At 35.1% G+C, this 16,055-nt stretch overlaps 2 protein-coding genes across 2 annotated transcripts; both read left to right on the top strand.

Moving 5' to 3' along the window:
• Nucleotides 1-92: 92 nt before the first annotated feature.
• On the top strand, nucleotides 93-2,693 carry LOC138323959 (uncharacterized). Its single transcript, XM_069268916.1, has 3 exons — nucleotides 93-1,071; nucleotides 1,270-1,361; nucleotides 1,694-2,693. The coding sequence occupies exons 1-3, from the start codon at nucleotides 734-736 to the stop codon at nucleotides 1,813-1,815; spliced, it is 552 nt and encodes a 183-aa protein (XP_069125017.1). The 5' UTR covers nucleotides 93-733; the 3' UTR covers nucleotides 1,816-2,693.
• A 10,671-nt stretch (nucleotides 2,694-13,364) lies between these two features.
• Nucleotides 13,365-15,646, top strand: LOC138324589 (uncharacterized). Its single transcript, XM_069269641.1, has 3 exons — nucleotides 13,365-14,020; nucleotides 14,182-14,273; nucleotides 14,734-15,646. Exons 1-3 carry the CDS (start codon nucleotides 13,689-13,691, stop codon nucleotides 14,859-14,861), a joined length of 552 nt encoding a protein of 183 aa, XP_069125742.1. The 5' UTR covers nucleotides 13,365-13,688; the 3' UTR covers nucleotides 14,862-15,646.
• The last annotated feature ends 409 nt before the right edge of the window (nucleotides 15,647-16,055 follow it).

The raw sequence follows: 16,055 nt of genomic DNA, 5'->3' as shown, positions 1-16,055 counted from the left end.
CTCTCTAACTTAAGAAGTTTTCCATAAATTCCTTGATGCTTTCTGGAGAATTTTAAGTAAAGGAATTCCTTAAAGTTAAGGAATGTTCATGAAACTGGCATGAATTTTTAATTGAACCTTTACTTTAATTTTGACTTTCCATTCCTTTAGTCCTCGCGGCTATTGTGGGCACGTCAAATAAACAACTTATGGGCGTGATTTGAATCAATTCCATATATATGTGTCCATAGTACTACACTACCATATTAGGAAATAATGTTTGATTCACCTCTAAAAGTTTCTATGTGACTAGTTGGGTGTACCTTATATGGAAATATTTCTCAATGTATTAGATGTAAGGGAAGGTTTTGACGTCACAAATATAGATATCAAAGGTCAATTTTAGCCAATAAGGAGCCGAGGACGACACCGGCGATGGTCGAGCATGACAGATGATTGATGGATGTAGATTTCCATGTACGTAGGTCATGTGTTTGGGTTACCCTTGATTATCGCGCTGTCATAACTAAAGGCGGAATGACGAAAGCAAACGGAATGTATATATATATATGAATGGAATAGACTCAACATTCAACACAACTTGTTTGATACTTTATCGAGTAGCATAAGCAATTGACAACAAAATCTACTCTGCTGAATTCTACTCGCGCAAGATACTTTACTTTGAAAATACTGAACAAGGCATTTGCTTTGAAATTTTTGAACATTAGTGTTTTGTTAAGGGGAAAGGAATATGAACAAGATGTATTCATTCTTCACGGTATGCATCATCGGCACACTTCTACTGATGATAGACCCAGCTAGTTCTCATCTTTATCGTCAGTTCAGACCAGTAATGAGACCCATGACGAAACTAACAAAAATCATCTTTCCACATACTCATGGAGTCCTGTTGCCTGGACAACAAGTCATACAAAAAACTCATTTAATCCCAAAAGTTCCAGCCATTCCACAGATTCCCGCCGTTCCGTCTCAGCAACAGATCGTACCTCCTGTGACTGGAGAGTTCTGGCAGGTTCGTCCTAATATGGTGCAGAGAATCCCAGCCACATCATCTCAATGCCGTACAAGGTAAATCAATCAATATTCAGTTGAAGTGTTTGATTAACAAGTCAAGATTCGTCTTACTGTATTATTTCCCGATTCCATAGTGTGATAATTGAAGAAAAAACGAAGAAAAAACCCCAACATTATTGACTTGTTTACATAAATATGAACCTCTGTCACTTATTTGCAATTTAATAACAGGTTGTTTACAATTATTTACAGCCGAGGTTGTGCCTCAGGAGAAGAGTGTGTATTCGCTGATCAATGGCAGTGCCCAGACTGGATACCTAACCTTAACTGTCAGTGCCGACAGGGTAAGTCTCTCTTACAACTATTGTTTTCTCCTTTAATATGGTAATGATTAAATAGGGCAAATTTCTTCCTGGTAACTATCAGTATGGTAATGCTGTTTCAGTTTCAAGAAAAATGGAATCTATAGAATTTGACGTCAGGCAAGGCGTATATTAATACAAATATTACATGGAGCAGTTTGAAAAAAAACATCTAGTAAGCCAGATGATGTTCTATCATCATCACTAAATCTATCAACTTGAAATATGTACAATTTTTGTAAATGTAATTATTCTATTTAATTATTTTTTATTTTAAATATTTGATTCTATATAATCATCTTTATATTGAATAGGTTGTCGCCACCAGAACACATTCATACCGTTCGGACAGACAGTCATCGTTGACAAATGCGGAAACAAGTGTTCCTGTTTAAGTGTGTATGGTTCTCCGGAGTGTTCCTACGAGAGTTGCTGAAAATTTAAAACTACCATTTTGATTTGTGTATACCTATACAAAATGCTTGCTGGACAAGCCATATTCAGACCAGGTTACATTCGGAAGAAAGTTGCTGGACAACGTTGTTTTTATCTAAACAAGTGTTATGTAAGTGCAATATTAATATGTTGATATATAACAGAGATGCAGTGAACAAACAAACTTGTTGGAAAAATTATGTTCAATGAACGTTCTCTAGACTAAGAGAAGAAACTGAAGTGCCTCAATGGTACTTGAATTTTATATTTCGTTACAAGTTTTAGTATGGCAGAGAAGAATCGTCGCTACGAATATTGCCATCTTCGTCTCAAATAGTGCTGAAAGTATTAATCAAATTTTGTATGGAATTGTGTGAAAACCAACTTATGTGATATAACAAATATTGTTTTCTATTATATTTATTATATATTCATTGTTTCATGTGTATACTGTAAACCAATTTTCTTCGCGTGGGATTTACTTTCGCGAATTTCGCGATCAAGGTAAATTCGCGAAAGTTTATCTCCGCGAATACCCCTTCAATTCTTGCACAATTAAATTCAAGCGTGTTTCCATTTAACTTTGAATTCGCGAAACTTAATCTCCGCGAAAATATTTTGAAACGGAAATCGCGAAATTTAGTTGCCGCGAAAGAAATTTGATCTTCAGTATATCAATAATAATATTTATTACGTTATAACTTATGATATAGGGAAATGTATAAAATCATTATTTGTGTTTAGTTTACGTGTTAATACATTAATTTGATATTTTTTACTTCATTATTCCTTACTGTTCATCCAATATTTAACTATACAACCACGTTATATGTCATTTTGATATTGTTTTATACTTTTTAATTAAATCATTTTATTTTTTGTTTGCATTGATTGATATTTTATAAGTTCTGCTCTACAATGCCCAATTGTATAAAACCAGCATGGGTCGTCGGTTGGCAAAGCTTTCCTTTCCCTGAGTCGGTTTAGTCTCCCGTTCCCAAATCGACCTGGATAATATGGGACCACCTGCCCGATTACGTGAATTCTTCCCGTCTCAGGTTTTTACCACATTGAACTTAAGCATCCGCATGAATAATCAAAGATAAATGTTTTAGTGACGAGGCTTTGTATATTTGATATTTAGATCTCTGTCAGATAGGCAGTAACCCAATTAGCATAATGAAGGCCGTTAGATATCGTCAATGTCTATCAATGGGAGACAACTCTTACAAAAAGTGTGTACTTTGGGCTAGCGAAATGAAATTCATTTTAGGATTGAACACGTGCCTATCGCAAAAAAACATGCAATGCCGTTATCAGATGTATAGACCCAGTGAAGGCGCTATCACTTTTAACCACTGTAACTTCATCCCTTTATAAAGTATCAACAATGGTAAAAACCTAGACACCATGGCCACCAGTCTATAAAATATTAAAACAGAGATTTAGATATATTTAAATCTCTGATTATAATAATCACTGAATATTGAATATGGATATTATATATGAATTGATACCATTACTAACTACACTTATATATATATAACAATAACAATTCCGACATTTTTGACATTTACCCTTGCCCTACAGTCCCGATACCACTTTCCCGCTGAACTTCGAAACATTCGGAGCTCTCTAGGCTTATGCTTTCTGCTTTTCAAAGCGCCGTCTTGTGTGATTTCTGAGAATAATGCCCGATTACCTGAAAACTCTGGAAATTCTCTATGTACATCTAATGATAATGTGTTTGTTATATTTTCCCCATTCGGACCTGTTATAAACATGACAAGCTTCAAGGACAGGTAGACTGTGTAACGAGAAATTCGTTTTGTTATTATTATGTTCTTTGTCGTACTCTTTGTTATTTTTTATATGTTTTGTTTGTTCAATTGTTATGCTGTTTTCATTAATTCCTTTAAACTCCAAAACAACACAAAGTTTGTTTTCGGATATTCCTTCTATCAACAAATAGATATGTTCATTGACATTTTGAGCGTTATGCCATTTGTGTGAAATGGCTACTTTATTTCTTAACGCAATCCATTTTTTTCTAATCCATTTTCTCTCTCTTCTTTATTTCCGTTTTAAAATATCCAAAACAACGTAGCTTGCCAGTTGGTCAGTTTAGTGATCATCTAAAAAGAAAGCTACAAATTTATTCATTCCTTATCTTTCTTAAACTTCATTCTGCTTAGTGAATAATATGTCTTCGTATCAAAGCTAATTTACCGCGTTTTATTTTTTATGTCGCCCGTTGTTTCAGCCCGATCTTGAAGTATTACAAAATCATGGGGCCTCTGCGGATTTCCGAATCCACTGAGGGTGTGACACCCATCACCAGTACACCTACAAGGGACAACAGTGCTACCCTCAAATCATTCATGGCCATCAAATGGTGTGTAAGGCGTAAGTTTTCTCCCATACTTCACAGGGATATCCCGCAGTTCCTAGCGAAAAGATTATAAGACTCTTTCATATGTGCACATGGAGGATAGGGGTATTCCACCCGAGGCGTCAGAAAATGTGTAAACCCCGAGGCTTGCCGAGGGTTTTAACACATTTTCTGATCCCGAGGATGGAATATCCCCTATCCTCCATATGTATATAATGAAAGAGTCTTTTTCTCTCATATCATTACCAAATTTCCATTAAAATACCTGCCGGTCCTTCATTTTACTTCATTTTTCCTATTTTTTATTACATAATTTTATGCTAAAAATTCTCTGAAAAATATTTCGTGGTCTGGCCTACTTTTTTCCTGTACCAGATCACATCGTACACGTTTGCGTACATCCGCGAAATATATAGCGCCAATATCCAAAACAAAAACAAACAATCAAACAATCTCGTGAAATATATTGGCCGTCAACCCTTGGCAAGCCTCGGGTTTACCAGCCAAAATCTTTCACCCGGGTTGAGATATCCCTGTCCACTTCACAGACCCATGTAAGATTCTATTAATCTTACATATCTATCTTACATGGGCAAAGTCTATATAACATAGCGTGATATGAGAGAAAACTCTATCTTACATAGAAGGGTGTAAGACAGCTCACACGCGCTAGACAATAACGTGACGTCATCGATACATGCGACGCAACTGCGTCGCGCATTGTAGATGACGTCATCAATTTTGACGCATAACGACGTTCATGCGATAGCTAATGGTGCGATGAAAAAGCTGAAAACCAAGTGGAATCTCATCATTTTTTCTACTAAGTATGGGGGAAAAAGAATCAAACATGGGTCTGTGAAGTAGACAGAGATATCTTTTAGTAGAAATCTTTATCTCAACCCTCGTGAAAGATTTTGGCGGTCAACCCTCGACAGGCCTCGGGTTGACCGGCCGAAATCTTTCACGAGGGTTGAGATATCCCTGCCTACTTCACAGACCCATGTAAGATTCTATTAATCCACTGTACATACCTCACTCAAAAGTTGGGGAAAAAGGAAGCAAAAGACAATTTGCCAATCTAGTGATATGTAAGGCGCAGAATAAGACATCCATTGTACAATGTACTGTTTCTATATATAATGATTTTGAAATAATTATATCCTACTATATTAAGTGTTTAAGATGTGAATAGGTATACAATTTCTTTTAACACTCAATAATTGAACCAATTTATTTATAATGTTGATCAGTAGCTGTCCCCGCGGTTCATGTGTTGTGTATATTCAATCTGGTTATCTGTATCCACGTAATCTGACCGCTCACTCGTATATATCAGGGTATGTCTACTGATATATGAATCTATATAACGACGTTCAAAGTTCATTTGTAAACAAAGTACACGTTCAGCCTGTAAATGACATACATGAAAAATGGGCATTGAAAGTAGAGTGAATATTTAATGCGAATTGTGTTATACGGATACTACTGTATATTGTAATGAGAGTGATACAAGAAAAAGGACAGTATAACTGAGATATCAGAAGTTATGAAATATATTTGTATATAGAAAAGGTGAAATGTTGAGAAACCGTTTTGTGGATTCGGAAAGTGCAACGGTAATGTGGATAAATGCAACAGAATTGCGGAAACAGTAAGCTGTGTATTAGATGTACAAGAAATAAATGAAATATGGATTCTGGAAAAAAATCCATACTATGTAGATCCAGGAACAACTTATCATATACAATGTGGATAATGTGGATACAGATAGTAGCGGAATATCATGCTGATATATAGTGATTTGGACACATCAGTAGACAGTGAAGTATGTAAACATGTCATTTTGAAGCGTGAACAATAACATGGTGACACCTAAGATGACTTCAGGAAGTGGATATGACCACATGAGGTAGCGAACATGTAATGTGGATATGGAGAGTAGTGAATATCTTAATAAAGAATATAATAAGAAGTTCGAAGGAAATTTCAGAAGATTGTTATTCAAGAGAAGAACTGTTGGAACAAAACCTTCTAAAGATTGACATTTTGATACAATAACGTCATGAAAGTGTTGACAAAATAAATATTTGATTACGGAAAGATACCGAATAATCAGAAGCCATGATATTCATTGTTTGGTACTTGCATACGGGAACTAAGGTTTATGGACATCACCTACACCATCATGATACAAAGTTAAAGTGGACTTATAAGGAAGTATATTACGGCTTATTGATATCTACACAAATTTATTAAAACCGTACCGGTGAATGCCTGAATGGATACATTTTTTATCACATTTTATTCCACTTCTTTGGGTTTAGTTCAATGTACTTGTGAGGTTATTGTCAAAATTGACTTAAGAAGGTAGTTTTTCTTGTGACTCTTTCTTAACCAACTCTCCACAGTCCCGCACGCTTGATTAACCATTTCTAGATAGTAGTATCCCGTCTTTCCTAACATACGGTGGTTTCGTTCTTTTAATCCTTTATTAAAGAATTTTAAACAGTTTTCAGTTAGTAAAATATCTATGCAAGCTGAAATAGTATTACCGTATTTTTCTGTTATAGATAATTGCGTCATTGTGTTTGACCTCAAATGCTATGAAACAGCAATAAATGTTTCGTCATATATCAAGTGATCATACGATAAAGCTGATTCCATTACAACGAACATGGTCAGTTTGATTGGAATGGTGGTGTAAATTAATATTGGAATATATTACACATGTACATTGTAGACTTAGATTTACACTTAGAAAAATACACTTCTATTGCTTGTAGAATTTTTAATACACCATTTGGCGGCCATTTTGAAAAGGTGCATTTCTTAAACTTTGTAGAGAGGTGAAATTTCACTTTTTTTTACTTGAATAATTTTACTTAACTTGCCGGTGCGAAATTTTTACTGTATATCGTTCTTGGGTTCAGGCAACCAATTTAGAAATTATTGCTGAAGTTTGTCGTTCGTATGTTCAAAACAGTGAAATTCGTTTAAACTCACAATTTACAAGTGTACGTCAAATAGCTATATCTGATTCATAATAGCTCAAAATCAAGCACACCACTATATTATTTTTATATTGTTATTTCATTTTTAACTTCTGTATGAATTCCTATTTTCAAGAATCTATATTAGAAAAATAATTTGTCATCAGAAAAAAATGATTTTTTACCAGAGCAGATCCTTAAGTCATATGCTTCTAGTGTATATTTGACACACTTTGTAGAGATTTGTCTTAGCGATTTCGATTTGCCTCCGAAATTTTACCACACACGAAAATAGGTTAGTTTAATATGTTAATCAGTAAACAGGAAGAACACCTAATATTTCATGATCTATGATAATTCGCATTTAAATATTGCCAGTGTGGAACTGGATTTTATAAATAATGGTAATTTTTTTCAGAACCAAAAATAGAGAATAAAGAAGACCATTCGGCGGCAAGCTTGGCCATAAGTAATATTCTTGATAGATGTGGGTTTTCCAGTAGAGAACACAAAATGCTTGATTCATTGGTAGATTTATACACTGATATCAATGACGATATGCCAACAATGAATTTTGGAATAAGATGGATAGGAGGTACAGGGGAAGGTCTGATGAATATGTCCATATGTAGTGGCACTACGTGTGATGCTGATGCGATGATAATACCGCCTACTAGTGCTGCGTATGAAGACATGAACACAAATGTTCCCCAAAGCCATTGGCAGTATCTGATGGAGCCGTGCAACAAGAACATCGGTTATGTTAGATTGAGGCTCATAAAGGAGGGGAGTTTGTGTAATTTATTAGACATGCTAGCCTTTTATGAACACGAAGACATATCAGTTCGTTATCTATCGAATGCAATTCCAGCCACTTTTGGAACAAACATTACCGATTGGTGTCAGGAATATAAAGAAATCTTGAAACTATCGAGTTTATTAATGGAGCAAATTGTAACAGGACCGTCACTCTCTTTTGTCATTATGGCAGGATTGAAACCAAACACATTTGCAGTAGATAAAATAGATACGGTGATATCTATCCCTTGTCCAAAGTGGCCTGCTGTTGCGCTGGAATGGGCCGAAAGAAAGCGCGAATATGGCTGGCCTTCTGATAACTTTGTAACAGAACATGTAAGGAATGGCTGTTACGTCGTTCCGGTTGGGTGCAAAGAATGTGACCGTACTTATCTTGATTGGAGGTTGTCGTTTGTTCTTGTAAAACAGGCCCTAATCAGGAATTTTAACTCAACGCAGCTGAAGTGTTACCTACTGCTAAAACAAATTAAAAAGTTTGTGTTTGAGGACAAAATAGGTGACACCATATCGTCCTATATCCTGAAGACTACTGTGTTCTGGGTAGTGGAAGATTCACCCCCCGACTTATGGGTCCCCCACAGGCTTCTTGAAACAGTACAACAATGTCTAGATAGGTTGATAGCATCGGTAATAAATGACTTCTGTCCCCATTATTTCATCCGGATGTGTAACCTGTTGGCAAAGAGGTACAATACAACAGAAAAAAATACCGTTCTATGTTTATGCTATCATGCTAAAACGAATCTCATGATGTTGTTGTGCAAAAGGCCACCATTCAATGCGATATTACGGAAAAGAAGTGTAGAGGATATGGCATCAGATACAAAAGAAATCAGTGACGCAGATTTGAAATATCAAGAGATGCTTTCTGCAATGCTTCCAAGTTTACGTATCTGGTTAAGTCAAAAAATGAGGTTGACGTTATCATGCCAACAGTCTTTACAGAAATCAATACAGTATTGCACTACGACAGTTGTTAAAGTCAAGAAAGCCTGTTTGAATCATGACTGGCCTCTAGAAAAGATCGCAGTTTTAATTGCTGACTTTGAACTGATTGGTAGACCACTTGTGTGTACACAGAATAACGTTTATGAGGAAACGACGTCGAACATCCGTTGTATCCCCGTACCGCAACACAGATTAATTGAATACAAAGCTTTGGTGGGAAATATTACTATTAGCCATTTAAATTTTGCAGCCGGAAATACTCACTTAGCTTATCACATGATCAGATCTGTTGTCGCGACGCTGAAATGCAGATCTCATGTTCGATTCCGACACCCAGACGAAAATGTATTTACCGGTTTAACACGCATTTTAGACTGAGTATTGAGGGGTTATGATTTGATAAATGAAAGTGTTCAAAGTAAGCAGATCTTGTCAGACATTGTGTTCTTGCGATTTGAAATTGACGTCCTTCCTCAACCTCTACAGATGGAAATGCTTCCTTAGACACAACAGAGTGTAACTTTCGACGTATCCTCTGGTATGCGAAAGACGGTGGGCGTAGATCCTACCGTGTACGCATGCTTCCTCAAATTCTGGTGTGCTATGAAGTTGCAGCGTAACATTGAGATGTTGGTTGCACGTGACGACATGGTGTGGTGCTGTAGTCTCCCAGACATCACAAACAAAGCCGTGGCATTCAACCTGCTCGGATACTGCCACAAACAACTTGAGGAATACGACGCTGCCTTCAGAGCTTTCTGTAGGGCGTGGGAGCAATGGCCTCAGAGTGAAGCCACACTGGTCCACATTTCTGGCTTAGTCCATATTACCTTTCGGCGTGAAGTCAACGACACGTGACCGGACTAATTGCCAAATATGTTCAGGTCAAAATAACACTTCTACAAATCATTTCTCTCTTGGGTCGCCATGTTTGAAGATACAACAACACAGAATAGTATTCACGAGTATGTTAAATACTAAGTAATCTGACCGCACGTGTACTCACAGAAGCTGGATATGGGATAAGTAATCTGCTATATCTTTTGCGGATTCTATCAGATATGTTCTATTACCTGGAATAAGACAGACATTTTCACGATTCCGATTTCTGTATTATTTTGTGCTAATTATTCCGCAACATATCCAATACCCTTGCGTTGAACGTGCGTCGTTTATCCGATCAAAAACAGTTGATTTCATCGTCATGGCTGCTTTGATCGAAGTTTGGATATATTGATATTTATCGATGTCTATAAAAAGATAAATGATTTCGCTCATATTCCTCTGAAGTGGATATCATAAATATACAAACGGTTAGGCTTAAGGTGTAGTTCAAAAATGGATTATAAGGAAAATGTCATGTTAATGAATTGTAACTGGCTGGTAATTTCTGCACATTCACTCCTATCTCTATGGAAATGTTGGACAAGGCAAAAATGGTCATTTTGGTCCAGAAAGGATAAGATGACGGTACCCCAAAGGTGGGACAATTTGGTTATATTAAGACATTTTCAAATGAAGAATTTTCTTTAGATATTCATTCTGATAAGGCAATTAGGTAATTTTGGCAGATGCATTCGTGTTAGGGTGTGTGTGTGTGTGTGTGTGTGTGTGTGTGTGTGTGTGTGTGTGTGTGTGTGTGTGTGTGTGTGTGTGTGTGTGTGTGAGGGTGTGTGTGTGGGTGTGGGTGTATGTGTGTGTGTGATGCTGTGTGTGGGTGGTGGGTGGGTGTGTGTGTATGTGTTTTTAATTTTTTTAAATACATATCTTTTCACGAAAAGCACATCATGAAATGTATATTAGGTGGTTAATTTTGTAACACTTTACTGAAACAAGTTTCACTGGTTACGTTTATTATAACTATATCAAAGTTATCGTACATTTTATTTCACATGTGGTTTAAAAATGGAATTAATGTATTAAGAAGAAAATATATGAAATAAATAATTAAATATCTAGTATTTAATCAGGGATATCCATTTGGACAAGTCTAATTCTTGGGTGATGAAGAAGTCCACATTTATATGAAACTTCTAAAACTTACCGGAACATTTGTTGTTTACAAATGAAATTTATTTACAGTACTTTTTTCAATATTATTCGATCAAATATTTATTTTTTACACTTAAACGTATTGGTAAATTATCTCTATCAATTATATGTGTTTACTAACGCCGTGTCCAATAAACTAAATACTTGTCGAGTGCGTGGAATACATAGTCCTAAATGTTGTTGAACTATGTGTACCCTGAATCACTTCAACGTTAGTTGTGTTAAAAATGAACCCAGTATCACCCCAAATGTAAATATTTATGAACTGAATGAATTGTGAAATTTCCAGCAATTTTTTTTTACCAAACCGTTATTTTGTCTGTAAACCCGGAAAAATTAAGTTTTTTCTATAACACTGATAATGAATTTCCACACCAGAGAATAATTCCAAGAATTCCCGAAATATTGTTTTGCCGATGATAAAATTTGTTGTTTGTTAGCGCGCATATCTATTAAAAGCAGACTTGTTCATATCAGAAGACTTCTCATCTGATAAGAACATGACATGGAGTTGTTTATTTCACGACTTTGTGCTTTAGCGTCCCTGAATAATTATCAGACTATAATTGATTATCTTTAGGTTTCTCATCACTGACATTAGTCGACCGTTCGTATACGTGACCAGTGAACATGTGTAGCTAGCCATATCTAACGGTCAGTTGTTGTTTACTATAATGAATCTTGTCATGTCAATAACTTGAAGATTGTAAGAATGAAACAACCCAAAATAAGGGTAAACGTATTTTAGCAATCATCTAAAAATTTTAATTTTAGCAATCGCAACGCTGTAATAATACTCCAAGAGTAACTTTTGTGGAGCATCGAAATATTGTTGTTTTTTGACAATATAAAATATAATATAGTCTGTGATAAAAAAAAAAACACAGGATATTGTAATGGTGTATGTAGTTCATGATATTTGGTCGGCTGTGTTTCGTTGGCAAATGTTTTCTTTTAAGGATCCAATGTTGGCAAACTGGAGATCTCCAGTTGGTGTGAAACAACAATGTTACCAACACAAATCATATGTAACACTTTAGTAAAACATGTATGTTGTAACGTTAATATATATGATGTAACGTCTATATCTATCGCTTTGCAATTAATTTAACGATGCTCCACCGCTGACAAATGATATTTTTTTCACTATCAAAAATAGGATCAGACGATTTGGTATTTTTCTTCAGTTACAAATTTTAAAAGTTACTTACTTTACACCATGACCGCCACTGGAAAGTTTGAGCTTCTAATTTTTACTTCAAAATAAAAATATTAGAAATAATTAATTGCATCCCGAAAACATTCCGTGGCACAATGTTCTATATAGAATTAAGTTCTGACTGCGCATGCACCAAAAGCAAAATAAAATATTTTACATTATTTTTTTGTGTTAACTAGACATATATATACAACTGTACATAATTAATTACGAATTGTTGTTCATATGATGAGTATCATTTATAGCTTGTCGGCGGTGAAGCATCTTTAATTTCAATATTGATGTTTGAATTATTACAAAAATAATGCTCAAATAAAATTTTTGTTATAAAAATCTGCAGTATTTCAGTAATAAAGAAGAAAAGAGAAATCAGATACGATGAATGTTGGATTATTTGTTTTTCCTCACACAAAAAACAGAAAACTGGAGTTGTGTTGGAAATGTCTTGATATGTACAGGTCATCCTTTTTAAACTGAAGACTTTGATGTTATGATTGAAATTATGGGAGTCCCCAAGTTTGACAGGTACATTTTGTATATGTTTAATTGTTTTGGTGGTCACCACAGTCAACTCATGAACATTAATATATTGTTATGTTTGAATATAGTTTTAATTTTATTTTTGTGTCACCATTGCCCAGTTTCATCAACATTCTTTAACTTTAAGGAATTCCTTAATTTAAAATTCTCCACTGCAAAGCATAAAAGATTTTAAACGAGGCTCTCTAACTTAAGAAGTTTTCCACAAATTCCGTGATGCTTTCGTCTTAAGGAAATTTTTTAACTTAAGGAATTCCTTAAAATTAAGGAACGTTCATGAAACTGGCATTGATTTTTAATTGAACTTTCTCCTCAATTTTGACTTTCCATTCCTTTAGTACTCGCGGCTATTGTATGCACCCCAAACAAACAACTAATGAGCGCGATTTGAATTAATTCCAAATGTATGTGCCCATAGTACTATACTACCATATTAGGAAATAATGTTTGATTCACCTCTAGTAATTTGCACGTGGCTGGTGGTGTTAACCTTATATGGAAATAGTTCTCAGATGTAAGGGGAGGTTTTGACGTTACAAATCCGGATATCAAAGGTCAATTTTAGCCAATAAGGAGCCGAGGACGACCCCGGCGATGGTCGAGCATGACAGATAATTGATGGATGTAGATTTCCATGTACGTAGGGCATGTGTTTGGGTGACCCTTGATTATCGCGCTGTCATAACTAAAGGCGGAATGACGAAAGCAAACGAAATGTATATATATATGAATGGAATAGACTCAACATTCAACACAACTTGTTTGATACTTTAACGAGTAGCATAAGCAATTGACTACAAAATCTACTCTGTTGAATTCTACTCGCGCAAGATACTTTACTTTGAAAATACTGAACAAGGCTTTTGCTTTGAAATTTTTGAACACTAGCGTTTTGTTAAGAGAAAAGGAAAATGATGTATTCATCCTTCACGGTATGCATCATTTGCACACTCATACTGATGATAGACCCAGCTAGTTCTCATCTTTATCGTCAGTTCAGACCAGTAATGAGACCTATGACGAAACTAACAAAAATCATCTTTCCACATACTCATGGAGTCCTGTTGCCTAGACAACAAGTCATACAAAAAACTCATTTAATCCCAAAAGTCCCAGCCATCCCACAGATTCCCGCCGTTCCGTCTCAGCAGCAGATCGTACCTCCTGTGACTGGAGAGTTCTGGCAGGTTCGTCCTAATATGGTGCAGAGAATTCCAGCCATAGCATCTCAATGCCGTACAAGGTAAATCAATCAATACTCAGTTGATGTATTTGATTAACAAGTCTATTTCCCGGTTAAATGGCGTGATAACTGAAGAAAAAATGATAAATTATCAACATAAATATGACTTTTTGTCCTTTGTTTACAACTTTTAAAATAACAGATTATTTATATTTTTACAGCCGAGGTTGTGCCTCAGGGGAAGAGTGTGTATTCGCTGATCAATGGCAGTGCCCTGACTGGATACCTAACCTTAACTGTCAGTGCCGACAGGGTAAGTCTCTCTTACAAATATCGTTCTTTTCCTTTAAACGAACGAAATGAATAACTTAGACAAATCTACAATAACTATCATAATGTTAATATTGTTTTAATTACAAGATAAATTAAAGACATGGCGTCAGACAAGGCGTTATATTAAGTACAGTTTTAAAAAATATATTTAGTAAGCCAGATGATATTTTATTATCACCACTGAAACTAATACATTTGGAATACGTACAAAAGAAAAATATAGTCTCTTTCATAAATAGAGTATGTGTGAATAGTTAAATTGCTATATGCTAATTATTATCGAAATAAATATAAATTCACAGAGAAGTGTTCCCAAAAAAGAAATGTATGTTCAATTACACAATTCGATTTTGAAAAAGAAGTCAAACTTTTGTAAAATTATTTATGCATTTTTTGTTATTTTTAAACATTTGTTTCTATAAGTTCCTCTTTTTTAATAGGCTGTCGCCACCAGAACACATTCATACCGTTCGGACAGACAGTCATCGTGGACAAATGCGGAAACAAGTGTTCCTGTTTAAGTGTGTATGGTTCTCCGGAGTGCTCCTACGAGAGTTGTCCTGTTTAAGTGTGTATGGTTCTCCGGAGTGTTCCTACGAGAGCTGTCCTGTTTAGTGCCTAAGGTTCTCCGGAGTGTCCCTACGAGAGTTGTCCTGTTTTTAAAAGTGTGTATGGTTCTCCGGAGTGTCCCTACGAGAGTTGTCTTGTTTATAAAGTGTGTATGGTTCTCCGGAGTGTCCCTACGAGAGTTGTCCTGTTTATAAAGTGTATATGGGTCTCCAGAGTTGCTGAAACTACTAACTTGAATTTGCAAAACAAGTCATATTCAGACCAGGGTACACGCAGTGCTGGACAACTTTTTTATCTGAACAAGTGATATTTAAGTGGAAAGTAATTATGTTTGAGCATTAACAAAGATATTGTGAATAAGAAACTTGCTGGACAAGTTATAAATATTTATTGAGAAGAAACTGAGGTGCCTCAATAACACTTGGATTTTATATTTCAAGAACAGAGAATAATCTTCTGTATGGATATTCCTGTAATTTCCTCTTTTGTGCTGTATTATGAACGAATGTTTGTATGGAACTGTGTGAAAGCCATCTTATATGATATTATACAAATATTGTTGCCAATTATAATTATTCTATACTTATTGTCAATTTTTTATACATATATAATGAATAATTATATTTATTACGCTAAAACTTATCATACGGACAAGTATGTGTAAAAATAATTATTTATGCTTCATTTATGTGTTAAAACTTTAATTTGATATTTATTTCCAATGTTTAATTCATTGTTCCTTAACGTTCATCCAATATTTATTGATACAAGTCATAAATTATTAGCTTTTTTATATTGCTTTCTACTTTTTAATAAAATTATTTGATTTGTTCATTGATATTTTGTTAGTTCTACATTAAATCATCCATTGCATGAAATCAGTTCCTATTGTCGGTCAGCGATAACCAACCTTTTCTGTAGTGTTCGACTATGAACTTTCCCCGTGTACTCAGGTTTTCCTCTCAACTGCAACTTAATACTTTTAACATCCTTATATGAATATCCAAAATTCCGTGAGTGCTAACTCAACTTAAAAGTTTGAGGAAAATATATCAAACGAATCGAATATATATATCAAGGCAGTTGTTTGATACAAGTGCCTGTGTAAGTGAGATGAGCATTGGATATTTTTAAATGATACAATGTCTCTTTCATGTGGCTTTACTTATGTCTAAATGTTTTAAAAATATCG

Source organism: Argopecten irradians, chromosome 5, assembly GCF_041381155.1.
Source record: "Argopecten irradians isolate NY chromosome 5, Ai_NY, whole genome shotgun sequence".
Classification (NCBI taxonomy): Eukaryota; Metazoa; Mollusca; class Bivalvia; order Pectinida; family Pectinidae; genus Argopecten; species Argopecten irradians.
The sequence above is the reverse complement of the archived record's forward strand: the minus strand, read 5'-3'. Positions and strand labels throughout refer to the sequence as shown.

Bases quoted from the DNA above. Each gene is read 5' to 3' on its own strand.
- LOC138323959 (XM_069268916.1), top strand. From the start codon at position 734: ATGAACAAGATGTATTCATTCTTCACGGTATGCATCATCGGCACACTT. The intron at 1,072-1,269 runs GTAAATCAATCA...AATTATTTACAG, and splicing joins TCATCTCAATGCCGTACAAG to CCGAGGTTGTGCCTCAGGAG. The intron at 1,362-1,693 runs GTAAGTCTCTCT...TATATTGAATAG, and splicing joins TAACTGTCAGTGCCGACAGG to GTTGTCGCCACCAGAACACA.
- LOC138324589 (XM_069269641.1), top strand. From the start codon at position 13,689: ATGATGTATTCATCCTTCACGGTATGCATCATTTGCACACTCATACTG. The intron at 14,021-14,181 runs GTAAATCAATCA...ATATTTTTACAG, and splicing joins GCATCTCAATGCCGTACAAG to CCGAGGTTGTGCCTCAGGGG. The intron at 14,274-14,733 runs GTAAGTCTCTCT...CTTTTTTAATAG, and splicing joins TAACTGTCAGTGCCGACAGG to GCTGTCGCCACCAGAACACA.